General features: G+C 53.3%; 1 protein-coding gene across 16 annotated transcripts in view; it reads left to right on the top strand.

Moving 5' to 3' along the window:
• The window catches only part of NCAM1 (neural cell adhesion molecule 1), a 181,041-nt gene that overhangs the window by 115,132 nt on the left and 48,961 nt on the right, over positions 1–16,948 (top strand). For all 16 annotated transcript variants that reach the window (XM_077306236.1, XM_077306234.1, XM_077306231.1 and 13 more), the window contains exons 2-8: positions 8,542–8,616; positions 9,207–9,419; positions 10,516–10,659; positions 11,086–11,223; positions 11,490–11,607; positions 11,903–12,072; positions 13,792–13,934. In XM_077306236.1, coding sequence (XP_077162351.1) covers positions 8,542–8,616; positions 9,207–9,419; positions 10,516–10,659; positions 11,086–11,223; positions 11,490–11,607; positions 11,903–12,072; positions 13,792–13,934 — 1,001 coding nt within the window. The remainder of the gene's footprint in view (positions 1–8,541; positions 8,617–9,206; positions 9,420–10,515; positions 10,660–11,085; positions 11,224–11,489; positions 11,608–11,902; positions 12,073–13,791; positions 13,935–16,948) is intronic.

Below are 16,948 nucleotides of genomic sequence, written 5' to 3'. Positions count from 1 at the left end.
AGTGACTCCCCAGAGGCTCTGGGACAGACACTTGGCCGGCTCCTCGGGGCCATGTTCCAGTGGAGGATTCTCTCGCAAGGGGCTCGCTTTGAAGGGGCCTGGGTGCGTAAGGCTCTTGTCTGTGCTCCGGTAGTCCTCCCTGCTTGACTAAGTCCCAGGACCTGCCGCTGTTAATGAGGTTGCCCGGTCCCCCTCTGATGCTGTTCAGCTCCAACCCATTATCTGGTCTTCCTTGCCCTTTTCAAACTGGGGGATAGAGATTAGCTGGATTAGGAAGGTGGAGTGGAGAGAGGCCGATTAGTATGCAGAAGGCTTTCTCCAAATTGCTCTGGAGCGGGAGGGGGCACGGATCCCCCATCCCCGTTGATGTCTCCGGCCTGCCGCCAGGGTCACGTGGCGCTCTGGTCCCAGAGATAAGGGAAGCGGGGAGGTCTGCGTCACCTTATCCCCGGGGTAAAGCGAGGCCTCCCCCTCCTCTCCCGCTCCTCTTGTTTGTCTAGACATTTGGTTGCTGCAGCAGAAGAGGTCAGCTAAGGTAGCTGTCGTACTGCGTGCTGAATTGCGTCTTGCATGACAAAGGCGGTGGTTCGTCTCTGGACAGCGCGAGAAGCCGGGGAATTATCGCTTTGGTTCACTTGCTGAAATCTTGAGAGGACAGCTCCGGTCACAGCTGCAGCCACCACAGCAGATAAAGTGTCGTCCACCCATTACGGTCTTGGGTTTGTTAAGCACGGAGTTGAGCAGATGCGGGGCGGGGGGGGGGAGGCTGTCAGTATTCGGAGCCTGGAGCAGATGGAGAATTATTCTGATAGGGAGCAAAATGGCCTGAGGATTGATGTAGCCTCTGTGGATTCAGGACGGTGGGACTCGCCTTTGTGACGTGTGAAAGGAGGCACCAAAAGCATAAAAGCATTTACACAATTAAAAATCTAGCGGAAATGACAGTATTCAATTAAAAATAGCTAACCAAATAACACGAGGAGGAGGAGCTGCTACTGGGGGGATGCCAGATGAAATGAATAAGGTTTCACCTGCTGACAAAAGGCAACAATAGAGGGAAACAGATGAGTCTACTCGGGGAGGGAGTCCCAAGGTTTTGGTGCCACAACCGAGAAGCCCCTTCCCCCTATTTAGCCTCCGGTGGAAGGGGCAACTGAAGCAGGGCCTCCAAAGACAACTGGCTTGAGCAGGCAGGCTTGCATGGGAGAAGGTGGTCCTTAACAATGCCTACCCCAAAATGGTGGTGAGTGGTTGTCTTTGGATTGTGCTGGCGTACAAATGATGCACTGGCTCAGTTTAACCGAAGGGCACCGTTGCTTTCACTTGTGATGCCTTTGAAAGCACTTCGGCACTGCAAAGGAAGAGTGGCTTCTTGCCCCTTTGGATTGTCCTGGTTCTCCAGAAAGATTTCTGGGGGTTGTAGTTTGGTGAGAGTCCCAGGCATTTCCATTTCAGAGAACTTGAGTCCCCTCGGGCCTGGACTATGAAATCCGTGGGTAGCAGCGCCCAGCTGGGAGCTGTACCTGACCCAGCCGTGCTTCTCTCCAACTTTCGCAGGATTATTACAGAGCTTGCTTGTAACGGGCCAGATATAGGCCGATAATTCCTGGGGGCCGCAAGAGCGTCAGAGCGGGGCACGTGTCTCTGGCCTCTCCTATAAATAGATGACCGTGTCGCCAGCTAGCTGGACAGGACAGATGTGACGGTAAACAGGGATACTAAGAAGAGGGCTGCGGCCGCTGGGCGACACTGCGAGGAGATTTTGTTCAGTTCCACAGAATTCCCGAGACTCTCGCAAAGCTGGCATGGCCGGAGGGCAGCTCCTTGTTTGCTGGCGTGCACTGAACACTTCATAGCAGGGGGCCCGAACCTGGCGCCCACCAACACTTTCTCTGGGGCCCACCAAGTGCTTTTAGCAAATTAATGGGGCCCAGGGGAGCTTTTCCCAACACGGCTCCTAACTGAATATTTGATCATTAAAAAAACATTCTGTTGACTGTGACGGCCATTTTGTGGCTGGGTCCACCTCTTGTGTCAACCATTTAGTGGCTGTGCCCAGCACAGAATTCCAGTGGTGCCTTCAGGCTCTTGAACATTGGTGACCCCTGCTCTGTGGAGCTCCCGTGCAAACAAAGGAACAAGGGGGCAGGCCCAGGATCCCACGAGGCTGGTGAAAAGTGGAGGCGTATTTCTCATAGCAGGACTTGGATGGCGCAAGTCCCCACCCTGCTACAATCCCTTAATTAGCTTGGTTGCTCTCCTTGGTACTTGGAGATTCAGCAACCAGAATGACCCCACTTCCAAATCAGGCCACACCATAGCCCTATACGAGGCCATTGGTTGGTCCATTTTCTGGCCTTCCCCTAATAGTGCTTGCTGTGGAGGTTCTCATTGAAAACACAGACACAGCAGGGCCAAATCCCCTTCTCTCTTAGTCGCTGGCTGGCCAGTTCCCCTTACCATTGGTGACCCCCAACCGCCAACACCCTCTTTGGTCTCTAAGCTGGCAATAAGGAGGAGGAGACAGGAGATGCCAGCCGGGGGGCAGATTTGCCATCAAGGTTTCCAACTGCTACAGTGCCTCATAAAAGAGTCAAGCCCCTCCCAATCCCTCACGTTGAGACGGTTTTAGAAGCGAGGACACTCCAGGTTGCACACGTGGATTTTTGCCCGGCCTCCTGTTTCTTCTGGACCGCTTGCTATGAGGTCCCCATGGAGATTTTCAGGTGACACAATTGAGATTTTTCATCCAGCAGCTTTGGGCTTTCATCTTGGTGTGTCCCCACCATGCCCTCGCTGTCCCTGAATGTGGCGTGTGCGTGGCTCTCTTTAGCTCAGGCCCCTCCTCATTGGTGCCATTCTGACCTGCAGCCCTGGGGTCGTGCCCCTAGATTGGTGCATGGTCCTTGGCCCCATCCCAGCCCTCCTTGTCTTGCTTGCTCCGGGAGACGGGGCCGGGAGTCTCCTTCGAGCGTCGGATCCCTTTCCGCGCTCCTTGTCCCTTGGAGCCAGCCCGGCGCATCTCCCCCACCCCCCTCCATGTCATGCTACAGCTGAGTCACTTCCAGTCACAGAAACCATCCATCTCCCTGGAGATGCTTTGCAAATGGAAGGCCAGTTTTATGAATTGGGAAATTGAATCTCTAATGAATTGATATGGGCAGCAAAACTTGGACAAATGTGATTGGAAGACAAATGGGGGAGGCCTGCCAAGTGGCCTCTGGGGGACTTAATGCCTTTAATGGCACAGAGGTTGTCCACAAATGGATGGGCTTGGGAGGCCCCTCTGACAGGGCCAGGCCCCCTCCTCCGATGCCGCCGGAGAGCTCTTCAGAGGAAGAGCTTGGATGTATACAGTCGCCCAGGCAGGCCCAGTCCTGGCAGATCTTGGAAGCTAAGCAGGACTGCCAATGGCTAGAACAGGGGCTCATGGGAATTGTAGTCCATAGGCATCTGGAGAGCCATAATCTGGCCAGCCCCGGGCTAGTATTTGGATGGGAAACCTCCAGGGATTTGGGGGGTACTTCTTCCAGGGAACGCCAGGGGCCACAGCAGGGAGGCAGGCCACGGTAAGCCACCTCTGAACATCCCTTGCCTGGCTGCCGGACCATCCTCGGAGCTCCTGGCTAGACTGCTCACGCCATGCAACAAAATAGATAGTGGGAAGCTGCTCGTAACTGCATCGTTTGTAGAATATGAGGCTAAATATTTCCAACTCTTTCTTCAACAAGTCATGGGTTCACAGCTTCATTTCTGCTGGCACAGATTTCCAGGCATGCAGGGGGTGGGGGTGGCAGCGGAGGGTGCTGTCACGTTGCAGCCACCTTTGGGCGACCCCTTCTGACCGTGGCCCAAGCGAGACCCCAGGGAAATGAATGGCTGCCTTGAGAAACGGGAGCGGTGTGGCTTGCTCCTCTCGGAGAATGTGCCCCTGCGGGGCGGCTTGGCATGTCACGTTTCCCGATGAGGACTCAATTAAAAGCCAGTCACACAATGAGAAAGGTAGCACCAGTCCATAGCCTGACTTGGACCTGCGGTGCTTCTGAAGGCCAGATTCATCTGTCAGAAGCGTTTGAGGCCGGCCGAGTAGCCGTTCTGCTGGAATCAAATCCCAGCCCCTCAGTCTCTGAGTGAGCGCTCTGGCCAGACCCCTGCTGGGTCATGCCTTCTCTCTCCTCGACTGACAACCGGGGCGGATGCGGACGTCTCCTCTGGTCTCCTGTCAGCTGTCACCATTTCCCAAACCCGACAGTGACATCGTTAAAGACCAGCTGAGCGGCGTAAATGGCAGCGGCTTATTTCTAGGAGGAGAGCAGCCATCCTGTGGTGGGCCTGGGAGGACATCAGTCAGGGCCAAGGAGGCAGGTCCTTTATTCTCGCCGCTTCTGAGAAACGTTTTAGGGCTCCATGAGCCAGCCCTCCATTCAGCACCCTTCGTGTTGTGCTTGAAACAGAAAGGACCCGGATGGATTCATCACCGTTCCTCAAAGAGACCACTGGTGCAGATTCAGGACAGGCACAGGAAAGTGACTCCTCGCATGCTGCACCGCAGAATGGGAACTGGCTGCTGCAGATTGTGTGACGGATGCTGGCTTGCAAACAGGGCGAAGACACGGTCGTGAGAGTGGAGGGGTCAGTCGGCAGCTCTTAGCCATGGGAACCTGCGTCTGCTGCTGAGGGAAGGGGCTGTGGCTCAGTGGCAGAGCCTCTGCTTGGTGTGCAGAAGGTTCCCAAGGTCAATCCCCGGCACCTACAGTTAAAAGGATCAGGTAGGAAGTGATGTGGAAGACCTCTAAAGTGAGACCCTGGACAGCCACCGCCTGGCTGAGAAGACACAACTCACCTGAATGGACTACTGGCCTGATTCAGGATCAGGCAGCTTCCTGTGTGTTCTGCTTCAGGGGAGGGGCTGTGGCAAGCAGTCTCCAGTTAAGAGCATCAGGCAGTGCCCGAGACCCTGGAAAGCTGCTGGCGGCCTGAGTAGACGATATTCACCTTGTATGACAAAGAGTCTGGGTCCCTATAAGGCAGCTTCGTGTATTCATGTATTTGGACCCCACCAGCGTTAGAAGGTTTGTTAAAAGCCATGCATCCAAAGGGGCAGGATTGGTGGGGCGAGAACGGAGAGAGCATCTATGAAGCGCACCAAAGTGCTGTGTGCATCTTTATAGTAATTCTGCATCACATATAACATTTCTGGCTTAGGAGTCCCACATTGTAGATTATATTGGGTGGAATCCAGAGACTGTTTACCACTTCTGCCCACAGAGCAGAATGCTCTTTGCCTCCTGCAGCCACCCACTGAGCACCCCAAAATGCCGCTTTTGGAGGATGGGTGTCCCTTAGGGGACGTGGGGGTGGGGTGGGGATGGGTGAAATGGATTTGATGGATTTGAAATGCTTTTTATCCTTTGCTCATTGGCATTGCTCTGCGCCCTGACAGCCCCAAAAGGAGGCAGCTGATTCCGTAGTCTCGAGCTGTCGAGCAGTTTAACGAATTAGGCCTTTGCGGTAGAGGCGATGAGGAATGCTCTGGCGGTGCTGGACAGAGCAGTTGTTCTGCTCCGGCTATTGTTTCCTCTCCGACTAATGGCTGCAATTTAGAAATCGCACACATTAGGTCAACCCTCTTGAAATCTTTCTGTGACCTGGACGAGTCAGGCCAGGAAGCTCTGATGAGCTCGCCCGCGGAAAGGAGCCAGGATCCAATTACGGCTTCCCTAATGGCTCATTACTGATGGTGAACGGCTGCCAGGCTCTGAGATTCCAGCCACTGGGAGAGGCCTCAGCTTGGGTCTCTGTGCTCTAGGAAGGTCCCTAGCTAGGAGGAGACAAAGGTGGGTTCTGGCTGGCTTTGGCTTCAGGAGACAAGTCCCTCTGAGGCACGGGACAAGGAGAGAACTGGCCTCTGTGAGTGGCTGGGCTCCTCAGCCAATGGCAGCAAGCCTTGGCTGCAGGGGTCCAGATGCTGACCGACCCCACAGGCCTTGGGGCTGAAGTCTCAGAACGGAACAAGTCATCGCATGAAGCTGAACTGGCAGATTGCAGAACCGCTACAATCTCTATGTGCTGCTTTTCATGACCCGAAAGAGCCTCAAAGCGGTTTACAAACCCTGTGAGGTAGGTGGGGCTGAGAGCTCTGACAAAACTGCCCTGTGAGAACAGCTCTAGCAGAACTGTGACTGGACCAAGGTCCCTCAGCTGGGGAGTCAAACCCGGATCTCCAGACTAGAGGCTGCCGCTCTTAATCACTGCATCCAGCTGGCCCAGTTAACCCAGGTCCACTCACCCACCAATTGGGAGCCAATCAGAACTGGGTCTCTGACAAGGCTTTTGAGGACTCCTGCCCATCACATTAAAGCAGTCCAGGAGCACCAGCAGCTTAGCTGGTCCTTTATCTTGACCATATTTTCAGGAAGTGGCTAATGGAGGTCCAGAGGCATTTTCGGGGTAGCCTTGTTAGTCTACAGTAGAACAGCTCAAGTCAACTTGGCCCAAGAGTTCCAGAGAGACTCCCAAAGGCTAAAAAAGCCTAAGTCAAACAAATAGGGGCAGTTTGGCTCTTGGAGGCTACCCCAGACTCTGCTTCAGCCTTCAGTTTGGCCTCCTTGACCCTTGAATTAAAGGACTCCCTTGCGAGCACAATCCCTGCACTCTTGTGATTCCCCCAGAGGAGCCCACCCTGGGAGGGGGTCGCCCCGCTGTGCCCCCGAGAAGCCACCCAGAAGATTAATAGGAGGAAGGAAGACACCGAGTCTCCCTGGACTTGGGCTATTTAGCTCTCTCCGTCCTGAATCTAATAAAGCTTTCACGTTTTATCATTACATTTGGCCCAGCCATTCTGCCCAGGAGTGAATTATGTTAAAGTAATATGATCGAGAGAAATTAGATTACACAGAAAGAAAGCAGACTAAAAGGGCAGCTGCTGCATTATTGGAAGGAGAGATGGTAACCTCCAGAGGAAGCGCGAGAGCAAAATGGAGCGTTGGAAGGAGCAGCATGGGGGTGGGGTGGGGGGGCGGCTCATGACTCAGCAGTCGGGAGCCACTCGGCTTGCTTGTTGCCTCCCCCCTTCAGATGTGGGACCCTTAAGGTCCTCCTGCACTGAAAGGGTGTGTGAGAAGACTCTCGGCTCCCTGGGTCCCCATGAACCTGTGGGGGTCCTGTAGTGTGGCTTTGCAATGCGGCACTCTGACCAGGAAGGAAGCTGTGCCTTGAGAGATCCTCCGGGGTCAGAGGAGGGTGGGCACCAAGGGGTCTGTCTGGGGGGTGGGGGTCAGGCAAGAATGCCTCTGGGCATGTAAGAAATACCTCCCACTGCAACCTGAAGGACAAGGTAGTTGAGGGGAAACTTCGGGGGGGGGCTGGAGGTGCACCCCATGTGCCCCCAGAAGAGCATTGTGCTCTGCTAACACCAACTTGCAGGAGTTCCCTGGCCCCAGAGAAACCAAACTGGCCTCACCAGAGCCTTTCCAGCCCTGGCTCCTGCTTGGCGCAGCGATTGGCCAACAGAGACCTGGGTCTTGGCAGGACAACGAAAGTCCCGCAGGGCCTGCAAAGTGCCCCTCTTGTGCCCAGGCCTAGGGTTGAGGCCAGGATGAAGTGAAGAACTAGTAGGGGCCTCCCTCCCTGACTCCCCCCTTTCTCCCCTTTTTCTTTCCCATCTTCCACGCCAGATCCCCACCCACCCTGGCTATGGAATTCCATCATGCCTGCAGTGAGTCTGTTAAGAAGGCGGGGGGGGGGGGGGGCAGTGAAAGTGGGACCAGAATCAAAATGAATTTTAAATAATACTAAGTACCTGGGAAACTAAGTACTGAACTTGCATGTGTGTGATCAGATCATATGTTGTTATCTGGACCGACTCCAGTGGCCCCAGCCGTGGGGAGAGGTTTTTATTTACTATCGCCATGTTATAGAGTTGGGGAATTATTTTAGGATTATTATTAGGTATATTGTAGGTGGCTTTATAGTTGGATATATTGTTTTATGTTTTTTCTGTGAACCGCCACGAGCCAGCTTGCTGCGAGCGGCAGTGTACAAATCAAATCAATTGTACATTTTAAAATGATTTCAATGTTATTATGTGTTGTGAGTTGTGCCGAGCCCTCTTTTGGAGAGGGCAGCCTGGACTTTGAAATCTAAACAAGCGCACCAATAAAGACAAGGCTGCGTCCTGCGATGATGAGTCTCTTGGGGGCAGGAGGAGGTTCACGTGGGGCGCCCAGGGGCCCCGGCAGAGCGTGCGCTGCCATTGAGTGTTGGTCACAGTGGCAAGCCTGCCCATAGCGACGCTCCAATTTCTATGGTAATTTGTGGCTTGGGCTCCTTGCCAACCCCAGGTTTGCTGGTGAGAAACTCAGGGGACGTTCTGACTGTGCTGCTGAACACCTCCCCCCCCCCCCCCCCCCGTATTAATCTTTGCCCGGAAGCTAAGGAGAAAGGTTAGCGGCAGGACAGCTGTCCTGCAGTTGCCCAGCTCACAGGGACGGGAGAAGAACGCTGCGGCCTCACTCTGCTCCTTCTCTTTGTCTTTTGCAGTCTCTCTCCAAGTGAACATTATCCCCAACAAGGTGGAAGTGGCTGTTGGAGAGTCCAAATTCTTTGTTTGTGAAGGTGAGTAAAGCTTGAGGGGGGGGTCATGCTGCCCACGTGGATGAAACAGCCTTGCCTTGTGGAGCGAGAAAACACAGAGCCTTGCTGTGAGATCCCGAAGGGGCTCCCAACTCTAGGTGATGCTCCTCAGTTCCGGACAAGGGCGTCCTTGTGTGTCCTTTAAGTGAGAACCAAAACGGCCCGGGATCAGGCCAGGATGCTAGGAAGCCCCGGTGGAACGAAAACGCTAAAACTAAGCCGGTTGATCCCCCCAGAGCCTTTATTCCAGACCCAGAAGCCGGGATCAAAGGAGTCCCAGTGCTATGCGGTGGAAGCAGTTTTTTGATGGGCTTAGCTACCAGGAGGGTGGGGGGTATCTGCACCAAGGAATCCTGGAGCCAGAAGCTTTGGGGGGAACTCTGACTGAGTGGAAAGGCGCCATGAAAATGTTTTAAATAAAACAAAGAAATAACGGAGAGATAGGTGACAGGACAGGTGGCACATTGTGAAACGGTGCTCTGGAGAGCCATGGGTAACACCAAAGGAGCCACAAGCGGGCCACAGAGTATCACGGTTCTGGAGTTTCACCTAAAGGTCTTTTCTCCTTGTAGTAATTGGGGATGCCAAACGCAAAGACATTTCCTGGTTCGCCCCCAACGGCGAGAAGCTCGTCTCAAACCAGCGGATCACGGTGGCGCCAAGTGGAGACTCCGATTCGACCCTCACCATCTACAACGTGGACATAGACGATGCTGGCATCTACAAGTGCGTGGTCTCCAGTGAGGAGGGAGAGGCGGAGGCCACACTCAACGTGAAGATCTTCCGTAAGTCACCGTCCCTGTTTCCTTCTGAGAGGTTGGGCCAGGAACGTGTAACTCACGCGACTCACACAGAAGCCAAACCCTTGGGGAGAGATGTGGGAGGAGAGGGTGCTCCTGACAGAGGGTGTGGCAGGGGATTCTTCTGCACCTTTGAAATCAGTCATTTGATCAGGAAACTCATCCACAACACATGAAGCTGCCTTATGCTGAATCAGACCGCAAGTCTGTATCTTCCAGACAGGCTCCAGCTGTCCACCGTTTCCAGTCAAGGTCTTGCCCATCTCCCCCTGCCCACTCCTTTTGACTGCAGAGGCCAGGGATTGAGCCTGGGCCCTTCTGCGTGCCAAGCAGAGGCTCTGTCACTGTCATTTAAAACAGTGGCGGCTGGAGCATTGTCAATGAGCTTCTCCATTCTGGCAAACAAACATTTGTCAGGGATGCTTAGGTCAGGGGTGGCCAAGTTGTGGCTCTCCGGGTGTCCAAGGACTACAGTGACCATGAGCCCCTGTCATTGCTTGGCCCTTGTGTGAATCCCGAAACGACCACCACCTTCTCTGAGGAGCTTTTGAAGTATGCCCTTTCTTTGTTTTAAAGATAGCCCAAGTAAATGTTTGACCAGATAAACGTGAATGCATGAACAGCTAGATTTGAGTCCAGTAGCACCGTAGAGATCAACGTAGGGAATGATCTTTTGTATCAGAGCTCCCATCGTCAGATACCAGAGCTTTGGCTCCTGAAAGCTTATGCCAAGGGTGGTCAAACTGCGCCCCTCCTGATGCCCATGGACTACAATTCCCATGAGCCCCTGCCAGCGAACGCTCCATGGACATCTGGAGGGCCGCAGTTTGACTACCCCTGGCTTATGCCCTAAAACATCTTGTCAGCCTCGAATCTAACGCTTCTCCTGCAGAGCAACCCGACTCCCTCCGAAACTGCCCTCCTGAGTGAACGGATGAAGCATGAATGGGTGTGCAGATGTGTGAGTGTATCGAAACCAGTACGTGGTCTGCCTTTGTGGCCTTGCAGGCAGAGCTCATGCTGTGTCAGGCAAATCCACCCCGCTCCTGTCTTGACAAAGCCTCCTGCTTGTCCTTTCCAGAGAAACTAACCTTCAGGAATGCCCCCAGCCCTCAGGAGTTCAAAGAAGGAGAGGACGCCGTCATTGTGTGCGATGTGGTCTCCTCCCTGCCCCCCAACATCATGTGGAAGCACTTGGGACGAGACGTCGTCCTGAAGAAAGACGGTACGGTGGAACAGGAGGGGCCCTGACGTGGCCCTGTCCAGTGTGGTCTGCAGGGGAGCCAAGCACGAGCTAGAGGGACGGGTGCGGCCGTGGCTAGACTGAGGCTTTGTCCTGGAGTCATTAGATATGCTCATGTATCGGCAGGACTCTGTGTGTGTTCAGTCTTGGGAAGTTGCACTTCATGAGACACTTACTCATCATCTGTTAATTCTCCATGCTATATATAGAGGAGGGCTTCCTTTCCCTTGTTAGTCGCCGGTTGGACTTGACCTGAATTCTTTCGTAAGATCTCTCGGGTTTGATTATGGGAACAAGGCTTGAGGGGGGGGAGGTGCTAGTCCGTTAAGCTCAGCCTCTGAAATTGTGCAATCAGGTTTGGCACCGTGAAGGGACCTCTCTGTGACTGTCCCCTTCCTTGTCTTCCAGTCCGGTTTGTTGTGCTGTCCAACAATTACCTCCAGATCAGAGGCATCAAGAAGACGGACGAGGGCATGTACCGCTGTGAAGGGAGGATCCTGACCCGCGGGGAGGTGGACTTCAGGGAGATCCGGGTCATTGTGAATGGTGAGCCCCCCGGGAGGGTCTGTTCCATTTCCTTGTCCCCACCCAGTGGTTTTTAGAAAGTGGGCAGGGTAAGGGGGGGGGGGGCTTTGGTCTAGCGGGCCTCGAGAGAGCTGACTGACCGGGCAGATTTCAAAAACTGTTCTGGGAGAAGTTGCTGCTACCGCACAAGGAGCTTCACTGTGTGACGGAAGGTCTTGGCCTCTTTCTGCCTGCCTGCCTGCCCGTCTCAAGCTTTTCTGTGTTTTTTCTCTTCCCTTCTCTTCCAGTGCCTCCTACTGTTCACACCAGACAGAGCACTGTGAACGCCACTGCCAACCTTGGCCAGGCGGTCACCTTGGTGTGTGAAGCGGATGGCTTTCCAGAGCCAACCATCAGCTGGACAAAGTAAGATCCTCAGCGCTTGAGCTTCTGCCTGTGGTCTGAGCGCGGGTGGGATTTTTGCCGAGACAACGCTCAAGCTGTGGCGGATGACAGGCCTGGCCCCAACTGCCCTTGTGACCTCGTGTTTCCACTCCGGCTCCCCTTTGCTTACAGGAGGCCTGGAGTCGGAGGCTCTGGTCCCCTTCAAGTATTTAAACTGGAGTGGCTTGATAAAAACAGTTAAGCCAGCCTGCCATCAGGGGCCTGCCGTAGGGATAAACTTCACTTCTGTTGCCTGTCTGTGTTTTGTCCCTTGCAGAGATGGGGAGTCCATAGAACGAGGGGAGGACGACGAGAAATACGGGTTTAATTACGATGGCTCAGAGCTGACAATCCGCAGGGTGGAGAAAAATGATGAGGCAGAGTACATCTGCATTGCCGAAAACAAAGCTGGAGAACACGATGCCACCATCCATCTCAAGGTCTTTGGTAAGCCCCCCCCCCCCCCCGTGTAGCCCAGATCGGGCAGTCGAGTGCTGGTCAGACTCCTTACGGTTCCAGGGGGTCACGGAAGCACAACAGGGCACACACATTAGCACAGGAGCACATTGTACTTCTCACTCTATTGGAAATAGGATATTTAATTGAAATATAGGTGGAGGCTCAGACTCAAACCTTTGAAGCTCATGGGGTGACCTTGGGCCAGTCTCTCTCTCTCTCTCTCTCTCTCTCTCTCTCTCCCTCTATCTCTCTTTGTCTCTCTTTGTTTCTCTCTCTCTCTCTCTCTCTCTCTCTCTCTGCCTATCCTACCTCACAAGGTTGTTTGTTAAGAGGAAGTGGAGGTGGTGAGAACAGCTGTGGGGAGCTGCCTTGGGGCCCCATTGGGGAGACAAAGGGAGATGTCAATATCTAAATAAACGGATTGACCCCATTGCCCATCAAAGAGGATTGTGGGGGGGGGGGGTTAATTACATTTTTTCTAGTCTGCCTCTGTCATAGCGACTCAAGGTGGATTACACATGATGAGCCAGCATGATCACAAACACTGAGGCATCCAGGAACCGATGCATAAAGATTTTAGAAGTCTGGAGCCACCGGAAAGAGGCCGAGGGCAAGTAGTCACATAGCGCATTAAGCGGTACAGAAATTAGACGAATCGGATGCTACTTAGAAGAAGCTCAACACAGCAGTGTAAACCACAGTCCTGGAGGGGCCTTTTCAGTCGTGGCCCCAACCTGTTGGAAATCTCTCCTTGGGAGGACCTGCAGCAGGTTCAGGGGGCCTGCAAGACAGAGCTGTTCCGCCAGGCCTGTGGCTGAGGCCAGGAAATGAACTCCGAGAAAACAGCACTGCTCCGTCCAGAACACCAGTTGCCCAGCAGATATTAATTCCTCTTGGGAAGGTTTATAAGGAGGCGGCTTCATGTTATAATTTTGCTAATATATGTTAATTTAAAACATTTAAAAATGGTTATCGACGCAACCAAATACTTGTGTCCTTCTTGTGTTACCCGCTCTGAGCCAGACGAGAAGGACGTACTAGAAAAAAATTTAGTTGTTGTTAAAGCATTTATTCAAGCAAGTTTGTAAAACCCTTCTGTAAAACCTAATCTAAACAAAGACTACAAGGCACTGCTCCGACACAAGGGGCAGGTTGTCTCAGTCCTGCAAAGGAAACTGGAGATAATCTTGAACTTTTAGACTTGGATCGTGTGGGAGAAGCCAGAACTACCGAGAGCTGTTCCGTTTATTGCCTGGGAATGGAGATTTCCTGCTTGAAAATCCATCGGATGCATTTCCCTCCCGCATTCTTCTGATGATCTCTTTCGAATCCGAACGGTATACCAGATGGCTGTCTTGCAGTGGACTCTTTGAAGATGCATTCAGCACATGCAAATGCGCTTTAGTTCTAATAACCGCATCTTCTGCTCATCTCTCTGCCCCAAGAGATTTCTTTAACGGGTGACGTCTCCAGTCTGGCATAATTCTTCAGTGTGGTTCTTTTCATCTTGCATCATTTGTAGAGGATGCCTTTTGTTGTTGCCAAAAAACAGGCTTCTTTTATGCAGAGCTTTATTTTGTTTTATCTGTGTACCTCCTAACGCCATGGGAGGGAATGTGGGTGGAATCCACAGGAGGTCCTGTCAGAGGCTTCTGTCCCTGTGTTTTCAGCCACGGCCGCAAAGTCCTTTTGCTTCTTTTCCTCCAGCGAAACCCAAGATCACCTACGTGGAGAACAAAACGGCCATGGAGCTAGAGGATCAGATCACCCTCACCTGTGAGGCCTCCGGGGACCCCATCCCTTCCATCACTTGGAGGACCTCCACGCGGAACATCAGCAACGAAGAGAAGGTATTGCTTTCCCCAAGATCCAGACTGCAGGCTCTGCAGGAAGTGGAGGGGCCTAAGGCAGCTGCTGCAGGAAGTGGAAGGGCCTAAGGCTGTTCGCCACAGCCTGCATTGTAGCGTTGCACACTGAAACCAGGGCCAAGCGCAGGTGATTATATAAATGCTCATTTATATAATGCTTTGTGAGGGCCCCAATCACCTCATTGACATGGCCCCAGTGAGCATTCATGCGGCCCGCTCGGATAGGCCAGCATCGTGGTCCCTAGTCTGCAGACCAAGTTTAAGGTCCCAAAGTGGCTGAGATGGAACACGGGCTGGAGATTCCCCTGACCAGGCTGCTGCTCTTGCAGCATGATGCTGAAAACTCCTGTGAGAGATTCAGCTGGCCCTGTTGCAGTAGGTGGGCCTCCAGGTGCAACCTGCTCTCTAAGGGAAGGGCCCCATGAGAACATCTGGATGCTTTCGGTGGCATGCTGGATGGAGACCCACGTGGTCAGCTATTCCAGCCAGACCAATTTCTGTCAGGGGGACTGGGGTTCCCGGAAGCCTCCCTGGGTGAAGCCTAAGGTGGGCGTATTTGAGCACACACTGTGGAGTTTCTGGTCAAGTTGATTTCAGTGGGATTTAAACATTTTCATGGATTATTTAGGATTCTGGGGTTGCAGGTGCCCCACAGGAAACAGAAGAAGGACCAATTATGCCAGTCATGCAAACGAGCAGCTCTGCTGGACATTTCTGGGGAGCAAATGACCCGGAAGGGAAGCAGCACTATAGCCCTCGTCCAAGTCGCCAGTGTTCCCCTGCCTGGTCATCCAGAGGCATTCTTGTGCTCCTCAGGGGACGGCTATTTGTCAGCAGGACTTCTCCATTCCAGCTCCTCCTGACAGCCGGGGGGGGGCTCGTGAGGTGCAGCACATCAGCATGTCAGTCAAGAACTCGGGGAGACCACGTTCCACTCTCTTGCTCAACCTCTCAGCCTGCCCTGCCCCCACAAGGGGACTGCTGCAGGACTAAGCGGAGAAAGAAAGGAGGGGATGATGGAAAAAGCCACTTTGGAGGTCAGGGAGAAAAATTGGATATAATTTATTTTTTAAAAATAGCAGTGGCTTGCTGAATCTGCAGAGAACTCCAGGGACATCTCTGAGCTTGGCTATGCCAGGGCAGGTGGGTCCCTCTTTGGTTCCAGTGTGCATCGATCTCACAGTAACTCTGAGAAGCAGAGGCTGCCGGGACAAAGGGGGGTTGGGGGGTGGAGGGAGGCCCCAGAGATTCTGGGGACCCAAACGAGCCTGTTTGTTTTTCTGTACTCTTGCTCTCCTGCACTGAACACTCGCGCTGCACGTAACTTCAGGCACAAAAGCTCAGCTGCCTTTGTGTTCACTCGTTAACTGTTGTTGATCACGTACCAGACCCATTTTTGTTCTTTGCGGCAAAAATAATTAGCAGTTTTGAAATGACGATGATGTCTTCAGATCAACCTGGCCAGGGAATCCATCGAGCTGCCGTTTGTCCCTAGCCCTAAGCCTCCCAAGCTAAAGACAAGGTAGAGTGTTGCCATGGAACTGAGGGGAGGCCTCTTCTGAGAAGGGGGCCCAGGCCTCCCACTGAGCCCCAGCGCGGGGGGGGGGGGGAAGAGTTTGGGGATTCCGATCAGCAGACGCTGGCTGAGGGCGGGGTCCTCCGTGTGTGCAGACAATGTGCTTTGGAGCACTGGAGCCAAGCAGCGTCTTGCCTTAGCTGTGCTCCACCTGGAGGTGTGTGGTTGGCCACTGGGAATTTGCATTCTGCTAATCTGAGCTGGGAAAAACACCAGGAAAAAAAATCATATCGGTATTTCTCAGATATTAATTCTGCTGGATTTTTTTTTTTTTTTGCTATCCAAAATGGCTGCCTGGAAACCCCCCAAAAGTGTTGGGAGTTTTCAGCACCACTGGATAGCTGCAGTTGAAATACATTTAAAGGGCTGTTAGTGCCTTTAAATGCCTTCTGGGTGAACTATTAGACTGGAAAAGGCTTTTAAAAGGACTGCAAACCCTTTAAATACCTTTGTGGTTCACTTGTGCCGCCGCTGCTGCCGCATCTGACTATGCTTTGTCATCAGGGGAAGCCCCTCACTTGGCAAGACCCAGCACTCTGTCCCACTGAGAAAGCCCCTCTGGGGAGACAATTCTCCTTGCAGTGACCACTGTGGCTGCCGGGCGTGACTCACAGGGACGGGTCTTTCGTGTCCTGTCATCCCTTTGCCAGGCCCAGGTGGCAACAGCAGAGCACAAACACGCTTCTGGGCAGGTCAAGAACCTGTTGCAAACTCAGCAAAAATGGGGGAGAAAGGCAAGGAGAAATCGAGAGCCAGTCAGTTTTTCCAGCAACCAAATGCAAGTGAGAATTAGTCATAAACCGGTCAAGTTCAGGCAGGAGCTGGGAGGCTGGCCTTGGGAGATTTTCCCGGAGGTCCCTGTTCTGCTACGTGAGACCCCTGCCAGGTGCTCAGCTATAAAACTGCTAACTATTTTTGAAACTCTCATCTCTAGCCTTTGGGCGGTCAGTACTCAGGAGCTGGGGGGGCTGCTGCTGCTTTGGGGGCAGGAGGGAAGGGCAGGGGGGCTGCCGGCGTGGCGCCTGATGTGCTCGCTTGGGGGTCTGTTTCATGGCTTCTCTCGTCCGTCGTATTTGGCTGCTCTGCACAGGGACCGTTTTGGGGATTGAGGCTGCATTTCCGTTGTTTGTTATGCTACAGGGCGAGCAATCGGTGGGCTTTTTCAGACCATCAGAGTAGCGCCACGGGTGGCAACCATCAGAAACGCCTTTTTAACCAGGGTTAGAGAGAAGGGACTAGGGATATTTGAGCCTGGTTGCCAGAACCGTGATGTCCGTTTTGCAGCGACAGTGTTTTTCCTCTGACAACCATGTTCCCGGGGACTGATGTGGACAGGAAGGGACCTCGCCTTCTGTGCCCCATTTGCAAGCTTCCTTGGCCAATGGTCACCGGGGCCAGATGGACCTTGTGACCTCACTCC

Source organism: Paroedura picta, chromosome 12 (genome assembly GCF_049243985.1).
Source record: "Paroedura picta isolate Pp20150507F chromosome 12, Ppicta_v3.0, whole genome shotgun sequence".
Classification (NCBI taxonomy): domain Eukaryota; kingdom Metazoa; phylum Chordata; class Lepidosauria; order Squamata; family Gekkonidae; genus Paroedura; species Paroedura picta.
The sequence above is the reverse complement of the archived record's forward strand: the minus strand, read 5'-3'. Positions and strand labels throughout refer to the sequence as shown.